This window comes from Apodemus sylvaticus, chromosome 4 (genome assembly GCF_947179515.1).
Source record: "Apodemus sylvaticus chromosome 4, mApoSyl1.1, whole genome shotgun sequence".
NCBI lineage: Eukaryota > Metazoa > Chordata > Mammalia > Rodentia > Muridae > Apodemus > Apodemus sylvaticus.
The window spans coordinates 163,666,054-163,679,049 of record NC_067475.1 but is presented as its reverse complement, the minus strand read 5'-3'; the positions used below and the strand labels follow the sequence as shown (position 1 = coordinate 163,679,049).

Below are 12,996 nucleotides of genomic sequence, written 5' to 3'. Positions count from 1 at the left end.
CGGCCTCTGCCTCCCAGAGTACTAAGCTAATATATCTTGTTGGATTTACTGCTAGACGCTTGATGACATCACATGGTAGATGGATGCACAGGGACATGCAGGGAAGGAACATGGGAGGACTAACATGTCTGTCCTTTCATACTGGGTTGATAGATTAAAAACTGAAAACTCAGTAAGCAAATAAAGGGAAAAAACGTTCTTATGATGTTAAAAAATTCAATTTTAACCATATTAGAGATGAAATCTAAGATTTGAAATTTAGTTACTAGCCGGGCGGTGATAGCACGTGCCTGTAATCCCAGCACTCTGGGATCTCGGTAGGGAAAAAAAAAAAGAAAGAAAGAAATTTAGTTACTAATTTAATTTTCAATATTGGTTTAAATGTAGGGCCTTGTAGATACTAGGCAAGAGCTTTGCTAGTGAGGTATGCATTTAATCCTTACATTTTTTTTTATGTAAAAAAATTTCTGGCACAGGTTAGTACGATATAGTCTACCTTTCAATAAATTTAGTGTACAGCTTAGGAAGATTTTGAACTTGGGATGCTCTGGTCTGAGCTTTTAGGCATTTGGTAACTCACAGGAGCTCAGAGGACAACTTGTAGAAGCTGCTTCTCACCTCCTACTTGATGGCTCCTAGGGGACCAACTCAGGACAGCAGACATGGCAGTGAGGGACTTTACACACTTAGCTATCTCACTGGCCCTAGCCTCACTATTATAATTGGTATATTTGCCTTCCAGTGACAATTGCATATAAGTTGGTATTTAGCTTAGAACACGGTTTTTATTTATTTATTTATTTATTTATTTATTTATTTATTTATTTATTTATTTATTTATTTGGTTTTTTGAAATACGGTTTCTCTGTAGGTCTCTGGCTGTCTTTGAACTCACTCTGTAGACCAGGCTAGCCTGGAACTCAGAAATCTGCCTCCCAAGTGCTGGGATTAAAGGTGTGCGCCACCTCTGTCTGGCTGAGAGCTTTTATTTTTAATTAGTGTTATATACTAACCAGCATTTCTCTTCTGTATTTATGATGATCACTGTTCATTATTACTTTGGGCATTACAAATTTCTAAAATGCATTCTAAATGTTATACACTCTTAAGAAATTAACACATTTGCTTGTGTGTGTGTGTATTTGTGCTTTGCAACTCATGGAGAGTTCTCTCCTTACCTTGTAGCTCACAGGGTTTGAACTCAGGTCATTCCTTTACCTACCGAGATAGCTCACTTGCCATTAAATAATATTTTATGATTATTAGACACTTTTTGAGATCTCTCACTATTTTGACTATTATTTGACTATTTTGATTATTATTATAAGTTTGTTGAAAGTAGAGTCTAAAACTGTGGAGTTTACATTGGTTGAGGTGTGAGTTTTAGGTATAGCTGTTACTTAAGAATCCCCAGTGTGAGCCGGGCGGTGGGATTACGCCTGTAATCCTAGCACTCTGGGAGGCAGAGGCAGGAGGATTTCTGAGTTCGAGGCCAGCCTGGTCTCCAGAGTGAGTTCCAGGACAGCCAGGGATACACAGAGAAACCCTGTCTCAAAAAATACCAAAAAACCACACACAAAAACAAAAAAGAAAGAAAAAAGAATCCCCAGTGTGGACTGGAGAGATGGCTCAGCAGAGCACTGACTGATCTTCCAGAGGTCGTGAGTTCAATTCCCAGCAACCACATGGTGCCTCATAACCATCTGAAATGAGGTCTCACGCCCTCTTCTGGTGTGTCTGAAGACAGCAATGGTGTATTCCCATACATGAAATAAATCTTTAAAAAAAAAAATTCCTAGTGTACCTCTGGCGATCTCCCTGATGGGAAAGGAGGAGGATTTGGAAATCATAAAAATCCGTAAAAATCCAAATTTTTAAAGAAAACTAATTTTGTGAATAGAAAGTTATTTTGTATATTTTCAGTGTTTTTTCTTAAATGTGAATATTCCTATTTTGTTGTAGAGAAATATTTCTGTTGTTAAGCCAAGTCCAGTTATGTATCTCAGCTCTTGCTACAGTTTCCCAAGTGCTGGTGTTCCCATGTCTGCATGTTGTGGCTGCACTGGCTGTGCTATGACCAGTAGGGGGTTGGACTTTATGTGCAGTCTCCAGTTACAGGACTTGGATTTGGTTCCAGATATTTAGGTAAATCTTTGAGATATCTTTATTGTAGAGTATGATGTGAGAAGTGAGTCAGTTTTGTTTTGTTTTGTTTTAAATCACATTCATTAGAAACAAAGCTTACTGCTTACTTTAAAAATTGGGCCATAGAATCTTACTGAACACACATTTTTAAATACTTTTAAAAGAGATAGTATAACTATAAGTTGTCTTTTTTTTTCTTCATGACTTTTGCTCTTGAGAGTTTTTTTGGTTGTTGTTTTTAATTTTGGAAATTTGCAGTTGAAGCTGGTTTTGAGCAGATGTTCTTGCCTCTGCCTCCCAAGTGAAAGCCTGAGCTCTAGGTCTTTGCCACATGCTCACATGTTATTGCTCCTGCTGAGATGCTCACGGTTTTCTGCTTTAGTTGGCTCTGTGGGTGCTTGTATAGGAGCTGAAAAGGCCTGATGTGGGTCAGTCCTTGAGGACATTAATGTGGCTCTCTAGGTTTGGAGAAGAGGTTGTTGTTCCACTTTGGTGCTAGGCATGAACCCGGGCCTCTGCGTCTTCATTAAGCTACCACCCACCTCAAGTTCATGGACTACTGAAGATTTGGTTTCTGGCAACAATGTGGTTAGCTGGCCAGGTTGTTTTAAATTTCTCTCTTTTTAAATGTTTGTTTTGTGTGTTTTGGCTGCATGTATGGCTGTTGATTTTGTGCATGGTTGGTGCCTATGGGAGCTAGAAGAGGGTGCTCTTAGATTGGCCAGCGCTCTTAACACTGAGCCTGCTCTTCTGCTCTGAATCTCTGTGGGTGTGTGGACAGTGCGCCCATCTACCTTTCTGATTTTTGTTTTAATAAGGTGGGTCTTGCTTGCCTAGTTCCTGCTTTGCTGAGCGTGCAGGCCAGCCAGCGGAAGTGTCAGGGGCCTGCCTGTGAGAGCCCAGCAGTGGTTTATAAGTGTAAATCACGTCGCTGCGCTCACAGGGCTAATACTTCCTAACTAGTCACTCTCCTACCATAGTAATTTGAAAATTTTTATTCTCAAAGCTGTACTCTTTGAAAAAGGTTATAGTATAATAAATGATATTTTCCTGAGAAATTCCCTTTTCACATCATAAGAAATCTAGAAACAAATTGTAAATCTCAAGATAATGAGCACATTATAGACATTAAGATTAAGAACTGAGGTATGCTCAGGCTTAGACTAGAATTGTCTTTATTTGTCAAAGGCTAAGTTGTGGTCTTTGTTTTATGACTTGGGCAACAGAGGTTTTTCAAGTAGAGATTTGATCTCTTTATAATTAGATCTGAGTTACAGAGTGTACTGAGGAAACTAGTTAAGGGCTATTTGTTGGCAGAAATATGTTGAAGAAAAGAAACTATAAAGTCTACTATAAACAAGACAGGGCAGTTGCAGTCTGTCACTTGAATCAGTGACTTTGAAGTTTTCTAGGGTGCTACGGAACTAGCATTTACATTTGTGTTGTAAATGAAATTACTGACTGGGAAAGACTAAAGAGAAAAAGATAACTATACCTGTTTATGAAGTAAGAGGGTTTGCTTTTAGTTCTGCAACTATCTGCAGAGATTTTTATATGCTGTGATAAATTATGAATGATGAGTTTATATGAAATGAAATTTGTAGAGATCTAGAGTTTTTTATGTCAGTTTCTGCTATCTTATTTTTTTTCTGCCATCAGCTCACATCTCATTCTTTTTGAGAGTATTGGGATCCCAAAGAAGCTGGGCTAGCCTGCACTGCTCTTAGACATAGCGAGTGCTGAGGACCCCTAGCAATGGCAGGGACCTTCCCTGCCCAGACAGTGTCACACACAGGCACCTGCTTTGCTCGCCTCAGCTCGGGGATGATCCCTAGCCTCCTTTTTCTGTGCTGTGGCCTTGGTACTAAGATTAACCCTGATTTGATGGTAGTACCTTGTTTCTTAATGTTTTATAACTCAGTATTATTTATTTCATTTAGTTATATCATTCCACTTATGGGTTCACACTGCACTTTTGTGGTAAAAGTTACTTTCTTTTCTTTCTTTCTTTCTTTTTTTTTGTTTTTTTGTTTTTCGAGACAGGGTTTCTCTGTGTAGCCCTGGCTGTCCTGGAACTCACTCTGTAGACCAGGCTGGCCTCGAACTCAGAAATCCGCCTGCCTCTGCCTCCCAAGTGCTGGGATTAAAGATGTGCGCCACCACCTCCTGGCTGTGGTAAATATTTCTAAGACTAAAATACCCAGACTGGCCTTGGACTTGGTCATCGCCCCACCAAGTTTCCTGATTAGCTGGGATTATGACCTTGTGCCATGTTTATTGTGTATGAGTGTGTGTGGGGGGGGTGGGGGGGTGCTCATTTGGGGATAGGAAGATTACTTGTTGGAATTGGCAGATTTTGGGTCCTCATGGGCTTGGAGATAGATGCCCTTACCTGCTCAGCTGTCTCACAGGATAACCCTTCATCTCCTTCAGGGTGGGGTCAACTGAGGGAGACAGCAACTTATATACCTTAGTTGGCCTCAACTTGATCCTTAGACTCAGTGTTGCAGGATATTTGATCACACTGTAAATCCTGAGATTGTCCTTTTTACTGGGAAAAACTGTTTTTAGTTGTAGCAGGCCTTAGCCTTAGCACACACCTTTAATCCAAGAGCTTTCTGCTTGAATATTTTAAGTAAAGTCAGCCATAGGTCGAGCCCTTTGATAAGAAGAAATGAGTGTAGGATTATTAGCAACAACAAAAAATATTACTAAGAGGGAGTCAAGAGGACTCCTGATAGAGATGGCACAGGAAGTAGAGGGAAGGACATTGAGTGTGAGAGAGGTTTCTTGAGGAGGCATTTCTGACTAAACCGAGGTGTCTGAGGAGGGAGCTCGCCTGGCTCCTAGTCTTCACTGAAGCAGCGCCCCAGCCCTCATACCATTTGAATCATAAGTATGTGCCTGCCATTCCTGCTGAAAAGAACATCAGTAGGTTTTCAAAAAAGTCTGCTGGAGTTTTTGTTTTTACCAAGTTGAAAAGACATAGAAATTTTACAAGGGATGGTAGATTTATAAGATGATGTTGACTATCCTGAAAATCAAAGTTTTCTAATCTTAATTTTAGAGAACATGATGGCCCAGAGTTAACCTGTTGGTGGTGGTTTTTCTTTTTAAGTGCACATGGGTGTTTGGGCTGCATGTATACCTGTGTGTAACTTACTTTCCTGGTGCAGACGGGAGCTTGGGTGCCAGGTCCCCCAGAGTTGGAGTTTCAGACGGTGTTGAGCCACCGAGTGGATGCTGGGAATCCAGTGTAGGTGCTTCCCTAGGGAGAGCAGCCATCGTTCTTCAAGTTGCAGCCCAGGAGTGACTGTTATCCCCCAACAAGACTAAGAAGAGCAGCAAACTTGGGAAAGCCTACTATCAGCTGGAGAATAGTGGGCCTGCTGAGATTTGGTTTGGAAGTGAAGAACAAATGAACTACTTGGTTCCTTCAAGAGTTATTCCTTAGTAACTATATATATACCACGGTATGCTTTTGATTGAAGGGAAACAATGCACTTGATTTTGGATGAGGAATTTTGTACCTAGTATCTGTAGGATGAAGATCACACTTGGATGCGCAATGACGGGCATTGAATCCAGGGACTCATGCGTGGTAGGCAGGTGTTCTTCACTGATCCCCAACCTCACAAAATAAAATTTATACTTTAGGATAGGAGATAGGAAGTGCCTTATTTAAAAAACTAGTCGATCATGAATGAGGCCAGCCTAGTCAGTGACCCCCCAAAAGACCCAAAAGGCCAGCTGGTTGAGGAATGCATGTAGCAGATAACTGTAGTAGAATAACTCGGACAGGACAAGCATGTGTTATGTATTACAAGCCATCTTGACAGAATTATGATAAAAGGTAGTCTGAACCTTTAAGAGTAATGATTTCCAGCAGGGCTTGGTATACAGCTTTTAATGCTAGCAATTGATGCAGCAGCTCTCTGTGACGGGGCCAACTATGGCACCATCGTGAAACCCAGCCTCTCCACAAAACAAACATAACAAAACATTCCTTCCCTAGACATTGAGAAATGATAATGTTTAAAATTGTATTTACTTTTTTGATTACTAAAATATATTTCTTAGAAAACAAAACTACTAAATTCTGGGTAAATATTTTCAGTTTGTGGATGTTTTAATGTAATTATTAGAAATGCTACTATTGGGTTTCAGAGGTCAAAGTATTCTATGTAGTGTTTAATAATACTTTAAGAGCCTTTTATTTGTTGTGCATTATATAATAAATATTGGAGAAATATTATAGACACTGCTCTCAAGGAATTTGTAAAGAGTGAGGTACTCTTTTTTTCTGTTACTCTAGCTAATTATCTCTTGTCCCACTCTATCCTATAGAGAATAGATACTAATATTGTTAACATATGCCTAAGCTCTGGTTTCAGATCTCTGTAGTGTGTGGGGTGGGAGCCTGAGAAGGATGTTGTGTACCCCACTCTGCTACTGGCCACCTTAGTCCCCTGAGATAACAGGCTCTGTCACTGAACCTTGCTAGCAGTCCCACCTGATCCTCCCTGTGCTTGAACAGTACTAAGATGCAGGACCATCACTCTACACACTCTGCATTTCATGTGTGTGCTGGGATTCTACAAACTCATCAACCTTCCTGTCTCTATTTCCCTAGTGTTGGGATTACTGGCATGAGTCTGCTTTCTTGAATACTCAAGTTCTTACATATTCTTTTTCTCTGTTCATATGTCAGTGTCTGTAACATCTTTAGTGACTTCTGGTAGCATTTAAAGATGTTTAGTTTCTGAGTCAAATTTCTGAAAACATTCCCTCATTCTTTTATTCCCAACACAAGCCAGTCTTCTATCCACTTGCCCTGTTAACCTTCCAAGTATCATCTTAGAGCATTCTAGATACTGTGTGACTGGGATAAATAGTTCTAAGGTCCTTTTATATACTTGGCATTTTTGAGTAATCTTTTTCTTTGCTCCCCTGGCATTGTTTATCATTATCTGATAACTCAGACCATTTATATTTCCAGTCAAATCACCAGATCTATAGCCTTATATATTAAACTTCTGTTTTTGGAGACAAGTGGAATAATAAAATTATTCACATTAAGTGACATTTATTTAATTTGAACTTTTTTTTTTTTAAATTCCTCACAGAAAGTCAGTTTTCAACTTTTTTAGTTAGAATTATTTAGTTGTCTTAGTTGTCTTATTATAATACAGGTTCCTGCGAACAGGCTAACCCTTTTGACAAAGGTCCCTATTAGGACTGGTATATATGGTCTTTTAAAACCAGTACATTAAGAGAGCAGAATGACCTGTTAGGGGATTCAGTACCAGGGAAAAGCAATCCTGCCCTCTAAACACTTTCTCGGTTGTGTCAGACGCAGTGCTCTAGACTAAATGTCCCTTTGAATCCTCTGTCCCACCCTGTGTTTCCCCTGCTGCCATTGGAAGATGACCCTAGCTTCCCACAACTCTCCCACCAAGCCTTGTGCTTGCTGCACTTTCCTATAGCCCATCAGCCCTGAGCTGGGGTTACTAAGACCTCTCTTCCTTTCTGCACCTCACCCCCTGTAAAGAGCAGGCATTGGGCAGCCAGTGCAGCCCGCTTACCATGACCCCTCAACCACTGTTTTATATCACTGGCTCACAGTCAAGTGATATGACTAGTTCCTTAGTATTTTTAGTGATTGGGGCTGTTACAGTTGTACACCAGAACGTGCTGTATCATATTATTACATTGTGTGAATGAATACATAGCAGTTTATTTACACACTGTAAATGTCTACTTTACAGAAAAGATGTTTGTATTTGTTGTTTACTGTAGGGGATCCAGAGCAGTCAAGGAAAGATTTATGTCTCAGCACGGGTCTTTATTATTAAAGCCAGGAGATAAGAACTCATTAGCATGAGGACTCAGAATTGAAGGGGTTCATAGCAAATTCTTGATAACAGTGAAAAGCACACCTCATGGTCATGGCTCTAATAAAGATACCGCCTCTCTAGGTCTGTCCAGTAGATCAGATCAGCTCTTAGCCGACAACAACAGTAACTGCTTCTATTAAATCTCCACCTGGAATTTTAACAAGGTCTATTTTTGAACTAATAAGAGAACAACTCCAATCTGCTTTTTTAGCTCTTGCAGTTCATATTACACGCAGTAACAGCCAATCATCAGTCAAACACATGATTATAACATCTTGTTATTCAATAAATTCCTATATCAGATCTTTAATATGACCAATATAATGAGGATATGCAGTCGCATAGCCAGTTAACAAAACTAGAGTTAGTACCTGAGACACCTCCCTTCTTCAGAGACCATTCCTAAGCAGTTAGACATGTTTTTGTGATTAAAAACTTCTTCCACCATGGCTTAAAAAAGTGCTAAAGAGATGGCTCCTCCTCAGAGGACCCAGATTTGATTCCTAGCACCACATGGTGGCTCACAGCCATCCACCTGTCACACACATGCACTCTGGCAAGACACTGATAGACAAATAAGTCTTCGCTGTTTTAGGTGTATTTGTCTGCCTCATAACAATGAGGGCAGTTACAGAGCTAACCTATGTTGTTTAGGACACTCAGAGCTCTGGGTTCAGTCCACAGCATCACACACAACATCTTTCTTTCTTTCTTTTTAAGATGTATTTATTATATGTAATAAGTACACTGTAGCTGTCTTCAGACACTCCAGAAGAGGGTGTCAGATCTCATTACAGTTGGTTGTGAGCCATCATGTGGTTGCTGGGATTTGAACTCAGGACCTTCAGAAGAGCAGTCAGTGCTCTTAACCACTGAGCCATCTCTCTAGCCCACACACAGCATTTTTTTTTTAATTAATTAATTTTTTTTTTTTTTTTTGAGACAGGGCTTCTCTGTGTAGCCCTGGCTATCCTGGAACTCACTCTGTAGACCAGGCTGGCCTCGAACTCAGAAATTCACCTGCCTTTGCCTCCCAAGTGCTGGGATCACAGCATTTCTAATAATAGCATTTAATTAAAGGTATTTTCACGTAATAGGACAGTTTTCACAGTCAGAAATATCTTGGCTGGTGAGATGAATTGTAAGGCACTCTGCTCCACAAGCCTGTCATCCTGTCTTAAGTCCTGGAGCCCATGCTGGAAGGACAGACTGACCTGTCTGCAGGCTCATGCTCATGTACACAGTTACCGGCGTTGGGGTTAGACAATGGGAAAACGGAAGATGAGTAAAATATGCTCTGGTTGCTTGGTCTGGAGTTTACGTGCCTGCGCTCAGTGCGCGATGGATACCGAACGCTGGAAGGACTCCTAGAACCAGGAAGCAAGTACTGTTCTGGGGTGGATGGCTCTGGTGCAGTTCGTAAATAAACTTATGGTGTCATTTTCAGACTTGGATGGTGCACTACTCTCAGGGCCGGATGGTGATAGGACCATGAACACAAATTTATTGGCTGAAGCCTGCAGTGGCCAAGATGCTGGAGATCCTGGTAGGTACAGTAAGGTTTTTGGCAAGAATGCATCTGAGAGGTTCTGAAGATTGTAGAGTGCCTACTGTAGATTCTTGAATAGTTGTGTGTAAATGTTTCCAATTGGAGACCAGTCTGAGGTTAGTTAAGGTTGTGATGACTTAGGAGCTTGGTAAATAAAAATTGGTATTTTGGTTTTGTTTGGGGGGTGGTGTCTGGCAGTCTTTAGGAGCACCTGCATTCATGCCACACATACATGCACACATGCACAATTAATCATAATAAAATTTAAAAACTCAAATTTAAGAAAAATGTTGATAATTTTTAAACAGTGATATTTAAAAGTTTTACTTTGGGGGAAACATTGAGTATAAAGGCAAAATTTACATGACTATTGTAAATAAAAGAGATTTAAAGAATTGGACAGAAATCTATTTTGTAACCCCATAAAAGTAAATATCCATAAAAGTTTTTTATTATTACATTCTGTGTGTGTGTATGTGCCTCTACCCTGTGGGCACCATCGACCCCAGACAGATGGTCAGGCTTGCAGAAAGGAGGTCTGCACTGAGCCATTCTACTGGTGCTGAAGGATTTTGAATAAGTCAAAAATATCAGGTACATGTTAGCTTTCTTAAATACATTTACTCAACAAATTAAAGGGCATGTGTATTTTGGACATTAGAAGTGCAATGTCCTGCCATCTGATGTCCTGTTAATTAGTAACAAATCTGTTACTTTACTTAATTACTTAAGGACTATGACTCATAAAGCACCAACTGAGTTAAAGAAGTGTGAAAGTGGAAGCTGACAGGCTAGCCAGGCGACCTGTCCCCATCCCAGTCCCACACATATGGAAATGTTCGTGCTAGCAACAATATGCTTATGACTATAGTCCCAAAAGGCTTTCTTGGATTAAACAACAACAAACCAAAACTACATATCCCAAATTCAAGACAATTTTATAGTAGTATCCCAGTGCATTTAGAAAAAGAAAAAAAAATCTCAGATTTGTTTGTTTTGAGACAGGGTCTCTGTGTAGCCCTGGCTATTCTGCAACTCACTCTGTAGACCAGGCTGGCCTTGAAATCAGAGATAGAATGCATCTACCTCCAGAGTGGTAGAATTAGAGGTATGCACCACCATCCAGCTCCCAAAGATCCTTTTTTAACTTTCTTCTATATATTCTTTTACCAAAGAAAATCTTAAATTTATTCTGACTTTTAAGGGAATAATATTTCTAGCAATGAGGAAATTTATGAAATCTAGGAGTTTATGGGAAGAAAATTTTACTACAGATAGCCTCCTTTCTCAGAAGTACTTGGGACAAGATGTTTTATTGAGTCTTTCAGAGTTTGCAGTATTTTGCATGGTCTTTACTTTTTTGGGGGGAGGGTTCCGAGACAGGGTTTCTTCTCTGTATAACCCTGGCTGTCCTGGAACTCACTCTGTAGACCAGGCTGGCCTTGAACTCAGAAATCCTCCTGCCTCTGCCTCCCAAGTACTGGGATTAAAAGCGTGTGCCACCACCACCTAGCAGTCTTTACTGATAGAAGCAAGAAGCAGCACTGAAGGGTGGGTGACATCTCTCATCTGAAAACTTAAAATGCTCCAAAATCAGAAGTTTTTGAGCAGGAACATGATAATCTTTTTTTAAAAAAAAAATGTGGACTTTGTGAGCATTTGAGGTTATGGGATTTCAGATTAGAACTATCCTGCCTGTATTCCTGTCTGAATAAGGCCTGTATTAGGAAGGGATGCAGCAGGCTACTCAGGTAAAGTGCCTTGCAGGGGAGCTTATGTCTGTCCTACCATGGAGAAACCACACAGAGGTCCTGTTGTTGGAATGGAGCAGCCCGAGGGGGCCCTTGGAAAGTAGGGCTTGGTCAGGCTCTTCCTGGCTTGGGTATAAGTGTGGACTTTCCCGGTGAACCAGGTGGGAGTTCTTGTTCTTGGCAGCCTGGCAGCCTTTGGACTAGCTTGGTTAGGGTTTGTACCAGTTTTCTGAAGCTAGGGTCTTCCTCTTCCTAATCTGACTTGGTCTCAGCTTCCCACTATTGGGATTTATTTCTTTTTTTAAAAAAAAAGGATCTGTGGGAGGTGTGGTGGTGCAGGTGGGTGTTGTGGCAGGGATGGGGGTCCCAAGTTAAAGATCATTCTCAGCTACATAGCAAGTTCAAGGCCAGCCTGGACTGTATGTGTGGTGGTGCAGGTGGGTGTTGTGGCGGGGATGGGGGTCCCAAGTTAAAGATCATTCTCAGCTACATAGCAAGTTTAAGGCCAGCCATGTCTCAAAAGGAAAAAACTGGGAAACACTCTGGCAGCCACTAAGAAAGAAGGCAGCACACTGGGATTGGCGGCAGTTGGCAGAAACCAAACGAGGCTTCTGTTGCTGTTTTCTGTAACTTTTTTTTTTCCAATAAGCTCACACTTTTGGAGGTTCAAGAGTTTTATTTATATCCTTGGAGTATGGGAATTGAATCTAGAACCTCATTTTTGTTCAATTTGGACGGAAGACAGTGGAAAGGAACTGGGTGGTGTTTTGAGACTGGGCCTTCCTTGTGGCCCTTCGCTGACTCTGAATTCAACCTCCCGAGTGCAAGATAAAGGTGCACATGCAGCTTTATTTAGTTTAAATTAAGATAGCTTATCATTGTTCTTATAATTGTATTTTATTTTCTCTGGCTCTACCACCCATTACTTCAAAATCACCTTTCAATTGTACTAGGAGCATCACATGATTTCAAGTATGCCTTGATGCCCGGCACGTCAAGTGATTTCAAGTTTGGGTTGCCACCAAATACTTCAAATGACTTCAAATTCGGATTGCCATCGGGTGCTTCAAATGATTACAAGTATGGATTATTGCCAGAATCTTGGCCCACACAAGAACCGTGGGAAAATGGCAAGTATTGCTTGACTAAACAGTTATAGAATTGTAAAGTTCTGTGATTACATACTTCCAAGCTGTGTTAATTGCTACTCCTTTATGGTCACACATAGTATTGATAGGTGGTTTCTCTCTAATAATATAGTAATCATTTTTCTCTTTAAGGTGACTCATCTCTAATCATGAACAAGTTAAAATGCCCTCATTGTAGCTATGTAGCCAAATACAGACGAACACTAAAAAGGCACTTGCTCATTCATTCTGGAATAAGATCATTTAAGTGTGACACTTGTGGAAAGATGTTTACTAGAAGAGAGCATGTAAAAAGACATTCCCTGGTAAGTGACCTTGAATCCCACTGATGATATGTGTGCTTCCACCTACCCCAACCCAACCCAACCCAACCCAACCCAACCCAACCCTGAGATATGTTGTTTTTATGCCAGGGATATTTTAAAACATTTTACTTGCAAATTTAAGGAAGGTGATAAGCTGCTTTAAACAGAATTATTTTTGAGCTTATATTATACGTCATTTAG

At 40.5% G+C, this 12,996-nt stretch overlaps 1 protein-coding gene across 1 annotated transcript in view; it reads left to right on the top strand.

The window, feature by feature from the left end:
* The window catches only part of Zbtb10 (zinc finger and BTB domain containing 10), a 35,510-nt gene that overhangs the window by 17,741 nt on the left and 4,773 nt on the right, over positions 1-12,996 (top strand). Inside the window, exons 3-5 of the mRNA XM_052180887.1 lie at positions 9,490-9,588; positions 12,296-12,472; positions 12,623-12,795. Of these exons, the coding sequence (XP_052036847.1) occupies positions 9,490-9,588; positions 12,296-12,472; positions 12,623-12,795 (449 nt within the window). The remainder of the gene's footprint in view (positions 1-9,489; positions 9,589-12,295; positions 12,473-12,622; positions 12,796-12,996) is intronic.